Source organism: Centroberyx gerrardi, chromosome 14 (genome assembly GCF_048128805.1).
Source record: "Centroberyx gerrardi isolate f3 chromosome 14, fCenGer3.hap1.cur.20231027, whole genome shotgun sequence".
Lineage (NCBI taxonomy): Eukaryota > Metazoa > Chordata > Actinopteri > Beryciformes > Berycidae > Centroberyx > Centroberyx gerrardi.
The window spans coordinates 25,650,480-25,656,479 of record NC_136010.1 but is presented as its reverse complement, the minus strand read 5'-3'; the positions used below and the strand labels follow the sequence as shown (position 1 = coordinate 25,656,479).

Genomic DNA, 6,000 nt, shown 5'->3' with positions numbered 1-6,000 from the left:
AGGCATTAGCCAGTAGAGGGAAGAAAACAATAAATACAGTTTCCAGCCTGTTCAGCAGAAATACAGTTTGTTACATATTTGGTTTTAATCAGTCTTGGTTATAGGGGGAACTTGTAGAGGTCTTTTGTTAGGCTACAGGTTGATGATTAACGAGAGAATGTTTTGTTTTCCCCATTTGGTTTTGAGAACTTTGCATCCACTGAAAGAGTCAATAACAGACTGACTCAGGACTGAATTTGCCTGAACTCTGCATGCATTGCAGCCATCTGCAGCAGATTTACTGACGGCACTCGGTTATGTTGTGAAAAGATTATAAAAGGCCGACGTAGGCAAAGCCCCGATCTGTAATTGCAGTGCGGCCTGTGGAAACGCTGTCGCCCGACCAAACGGTTTGTGCTTCTGAATCATTAAGTTTGACGGATTGAGAAGTTGTTTTTAAGTAAAGACCGTTTTGAAAGTAGAGTTTTTTAACCACACGCTCCTTTTCAACCGTCGCACGCCGTGTGATGTGTGTAGCGGGTAATTTAATGTGGGATCGGCGCTGGCAGGCTGAACGCTGTTCGTATTTGAAATGTACTTTTTTTTTTTCCCTCCATCTCTCTGTTAGAACGGAGTCTGTTGCTGAGAAGATGCTGACCAATTGGTTTACGTTCCTCTTGTACAAGTTCCTCAAGGTAAGGCATCATCACTGGATTTCCTTTTTCAGATATTTTCCCTGTATCATTTAAAGTATAGGCGCTAGTCATCATCTAAAGTGGATTTTACAGTATATTGTCCAATGCCATAATGTGTTTTTATACTGTCATTTGAGACCAAACATTGAACATTTCAGATTTAAACCCTTTAAAAAACATAAGACCTAACATTCCAGGCGGCTTAGCCATGAGTAAACACAACTTAACAGTCCCAAACATTGTTAGGAATTATGTTAAACACTCCTGGCTTCTATTATAGTACTTTATTTCTCTTTGGCTCACTGCGGTTATTAAAAGGTTTTATCCTTTCAATACTTTCTCCGCTGCGTTTTTCTCACACGAGCGTACGCGGTCCATCAAAGTCTCCAGGCGGCAGATGTTTCTTCTCCCGCCGCTTTAATGTCCCCCTCTTTTCAGTTCACATATCCTCTCCGCTGCCATCGCTCCGCTCTTGTAGCTGACACGTCCTCCTCACTGATCTTTATTTCGCTCTTTTAACTCGTCTTCTTCTTCTCTCCCTCTGATGTTTCTTTCATCCGTGTGTAGTTTCCGTTCCGTTCATTATTTTTCGCCGTCCGTCTCCTTTTCGGGCCCCCGAGGTCATTCGCCTCACCGGGGGGGGGGGTTGTGTGTGTATGAGTGTGTGTGTGTGTATGTGTATGTGTGTGTGGGGGGGTCATTAGAGTCCAGGACCCTCCTCATCCTCCATTGTAGGCTGAAAACTCATCTTTTCAAGAAGTCGCCCCCTCTCCCCGCTGAATGATTTCCCCTCTCCTCTACACACTTAATTAAAGACTTTACGCAAAGTGGTCCTCATAAGGCATTATAAGGCATCATAAGCACATTATATGCATGCAGTGTGAGGGCATGATAATTATCACAAAGTATGCACTCTTACATAATTGTTTTATTATAAGAACGCCAAGTCCCCGATCTTTGCACTCCTGGTTTTTGGTCTCTTGGAATTGAATCTTATTCTACTGTTGCACTCACTGTACAGCGAGTCCTTCTGGGTAAGAGCCACCGCCTCATGCCCTAAAACGTAAATGTCAGCATATATTTACAGTGGGCCTTAATGAAGCCGGGGTGTGGAATTAAGGCGGATTTCACAGACAAGCGTGCGGTGGCCGAGCGGGGCAAAGGCGAAGGCGCGACGGCGTGATGCTCGTTCCGTCTCGTTAGCAGCTGTCCGCCTAATTGGCCCAGATGCTAACGAGATTCGTCCAGCATATGGTGGCGGTAGTAGGGAGGAAGGGGGAGGGAGAGGGGCGGCTGGCTGGATAGGTGAGAGGGAGGAGAGGAAGGGGTTAGAGGTGGTGGACAGGGGAAGACAGAGGGGAAAGGTAAAGAGGAAGGGGATGGGAAAAGGAGGTGAAGAAGCAAATGTGGGTTTGATTTGATTTGGGAAATACAAAAGTACATGACAAGAAAAAAATAAATACAATTAATATGTATTTGGTCCCAGAGGATAGCACAAGAAAGTGATACTCAACACTTTTTTTCCATTGTGCTTCTCAATGGAAGAAAAAATAAGAACTTGAACAGACAAAAAAAAAACGCAATCACAAGATTGTGACACCAGCTAAATTAGAGGCGGTGGATAGATGGAGGATGAGAGAAGATAGGGGTGAAAGAAGCAGAGGAAAGGGAGGAGAGGGGAGAACAGAGGGAAGAGGGAGGGGATGAAGGAAGAAGGGTAGAATGAGAGGTGGGAACAGCGTGAAACGGCGAGAAAGGAGGCGCAAAGTGGAAAGGGGTTAGCCGGAGGGATTGAGTAAGGGAGTGAGAGGAACGGGGGACGACGAGGAAGGAAAGAAAAAGATGGCGTGATGGAGAGCAGGAGACGAAAACGATGCCGACGCTCCGTCTCCCTGTCACGTATTGTTTAGCGGGGCTTTATCAGACGTTGTTTTTGTCATTCGGTGCAGAACATTGGGAACATTAGTTTGTGAGGAGCGGGCCGCATGGTCACTCAGCAGAGATAGAGCGATAGAGAGGGAAAGGTGGTGGTAGAGAGGGGAGGATGAAAGGAAAACGAGATTAGCTGGGTTGGTATCCGAGTATTATGTAGTGGTTATGTAACCAATTAGAACAGCTGAATGGAAATAGCAACATTTGATTACAAAAAAAATAGCGCAAACGTGTTTTTATAGGAAACATTTTTGTCGATAAAGAACTTATGCGTTAAAATAGTGATGGAAGCTCATTTGTTGTAATGATGATGTAGTTAATATCTATCCGTGTTGTATATGCCATAGAGGTTGTAAGGTCATTAGCTGGTGTATTATAATATGGCCAAGTACATTTCTTTGTTTTCATCCTCAGACAGTGTGAAATATGGCCGACATTAGCCGACACTAAAGAACAATAACAACTTGCCCGATACTTTCTACACTACAATCAATTCTTGAAAGGCTTCCCATTGTTTCTGGTGGTGTGTTTTTATGACGCAGAATTAGTCGCTTCAGCCAAGCTGCTGGAAACACACCAAATATGCATTTAATATTTTCAAAAGTTCTTAAAATGCGCTTGCTTCGGATTAAAACATAGCGATTGGGCGGATGTGTGTGTGAGTGTAAAAGAGAGGAGATGGAGAGAAGAAAGGTGAAAGAGAAGAGGAAGGGGTGGAGGAGGAGTGTTACAGGGGGAGAGAGGAAAAAAGGAGAGATCAAGAGAAAGGGACGGGAGGAGAACGTGTGTGTGTGAGTAGGAAAGGGAAAAAGAAAGTGTGTGTTAGAGAGAGAGAGTAGTTCAGAGTGAGAGAGTGATGCGGCGCTTGGAGGAGAGACTGATAAATGTAGCACTTTCCCCTATCCTCCTCTGGACCCCATGCATCTCTAACACGCACACACACACACACACACACACACACACACACACACACACGTCTCCCTAAGCACCGCGCGCTCGATCATTAAGCCCTCGTCATGCGTCCTCTCGCTCCCCTCTATAGTGGATGTTTTCCTTGAGGGCGAGTGACGGCTAATGACACTATTGATTGGCAAGTGTGTGTTTTTCAGAACGTCGGTGTCCGGTCGCACAGTTCCAGAGATGTAAAGGAAGGGGGGAGAGAGAGAGAGAGAGAGAGAGGGGGGGGGGGGGGGGAGAACAGGAAAGATTTATATAACTCCGTTGTCAGTGTCGAGTCTGTCCTCTAGACGGAGAGCCTTCTACGTTTCAGAGACGGAAGGAAAGAAAGAAAGAGAGGGAGATATTTACATAGCGCCGCTGTCTGTCCTTGAAATTTTGGAAAGACGCTGAAAGTTGATACAGTCGGCGGTTACACTTGTCACTTCAACGTGATTTTTTTCAGATTCCAAAGATGGGATTTCATGCGATCCCATCTGAAAATGCCTTTCATGCGTCTCCTGCGTCTGTATTCATTTGCATTACTTACTTTCCGTCTCTCCCTCTCCATCTCCTTACACTCCTGTGGCTGGATTGCGTCCAGACTGTGTCGAATCCCGATCGCAACGCGAGCCCGTCCGCTTTTGAAGATCTGATAGCAGCGCGAGCGTGCGACGGCGATTGTTGCCGCAGCCAGACCTGCTGCTTCACGGGCATAATCGGATGAGAAAGTCGCATTGAAACGACAAGTGTGACTGTAGCCTCACTCACGCCTAAAAAAGGCTGTTTTTAGATCATTTTCATGCTGCGCTAGGCGACGTAAAGCGGAGAGAGGCGGGAAGGAGGGGAGAGAGAGGGGATGATACGTGGGAAAAGGTCAGGAGCTGGACTTGAACCCGCCACATCACAAGCAGCATAGAGGCTCGATCACAGTGTTTCTGAACCTGCGCTACTGAGGCTCAAGAGTCTGCAAGTTTTCATTCAAGCCAATTGCTGCAGCAGCTGATTTCCCTGATTAGTTCCCCCTCTCTGTTTGACAGTGACATAAGTGAAATCAGCTGCTGTAGTGATTGGTTGGAATGAAAACCTGTTTACTTTTGGGTGAGAACTGCTGCTGTAAGGGTTTCTTTCTCATGCTTTGAGAGACACCGGGTGTTTAGAGCAGCCTCTATACATGTATTTCATTTATTGTATTCATACTACTCTCTCTCTTTCTGCCTCTCCCTCCCTCACTAGGAGTGTGCCGGGGAGCCTCTCTTCATGCTTTACTGTGCCATGAAGCAGCAGATGGAGAAGGGACCCATAGACGCCATCACAGGAGAGGCCCGCTACTCCCTCAGCGAGGACAAGCTCATCAGGCAGCAGATCGACTACAAGACGCTGGTCAGTAAAGTCGCTTTCAAGCCGCCAGTCTGTCCGCTTTGGCGCGAATCAGTTGTTACTTACTACATTTACGCATCGCTTCGCTTACGTTTCACACAATTCCTTCTCTTTGTTTCCCTTTCCATGTGTTCCCCCTCCTATTCTCCTCCTGCCAGACTTTGCACTGTGTAAACCCAGAGAACGAGAACGCCCCGGAGGTGACGGTCAAGTGTCTGAACTGCGACACCATCACCCAGGTCAAAGAGAAGCTGCTCGACGCCGTGTACAAGGGCAGCCCCTATTCACAGAGGCCCAAGGCGTCTGACATGGACCTGGGTAAGACAAACATACGTGCACACGTGTTCATAATGTATGAGACACACGTGAATACCTCAGATAGGACTGATATACAAGTTGTAGTTAGAAGCGGTCATCTCTGCAGAAAGATACACACACACCCAAGAAACTTCATGCACAGTCCTGTGTGCACACAATAAAAAATGTCCATCTTAATTGTTTTTTTATTCTAGTATTGCGCCTTAACATTTGTTTTCTTTAAAATAAGTGAAAAAAATACCAATGGGGTGAATATTTCACTTGTTTCCAATGCAGTTTCACCTGTTTTAAGATCTTGAAACAAGTGACAGTTTATTTAAATATGGTTGATCACTCCACAAGTATCAAGATAATGCCACTTGATTCATGGAAATCCTTGAAACAAATTTGCATTGGATATAAGAAAAATAAGTTTTAAGAAAAATAGGATTTCAAGACTCAATACTAGACTAAATGACTCAAAAGCATGTGAAGTAAAACACACACACACACACACACACTTGCATGTACAGTGTACATTGTTCTAAACCTCTCTCCTCCTCTTCTGAAGAATGGCGTCAAGGTCGGATGGCCAGAATCATTCTCCAGGATGAAGACGTCACCACGAAGATAGACAACGACTGGAAAAGACTCAACACACTGGCTCACTACCAGGTGCACACTCTCACACACACACACACACACACACACACAAACTGGACTTAGCTAAGATGGATTCATACATTGCTGACTTCAACATTCGTTTAATTTGACTGGAGAT

The 6,000-nt window shown here is 45.5% G+C and overlaps 1 protein-coding gene across 1 annotated transcript in view; it reads left to right on the top strand.

The window, feature by feature from the left end:
* The window catches only part of LOC139923166 (plexin-A1-like), a 207,235-nt gene that overhangs the window by 190,944 nt on the left and 10,291 nt on the right, over positions 1 to 6,000 (top strand). The window contains exons 23-26 of the mRNA XM_071913885.2: positions 608 to 674; positions 4,779 to 4,925; positions 5,081 to 5,240; positions 5,791 to 5,894. Coding sequence (XP_071769986.1) covers positions 608 to 674; positions 4,779 to 4,925; positions 5,081 to 5,240; positions 5,791 to 5,894 — 478 coding nt within the window. The remainder of the gene's footprint in view (positions 1 to 607; positions 675 to 4,778; positions 4,926 to 5,080; positions 5,241 to 5,790; positions 5,895 to 6,000) is intronic.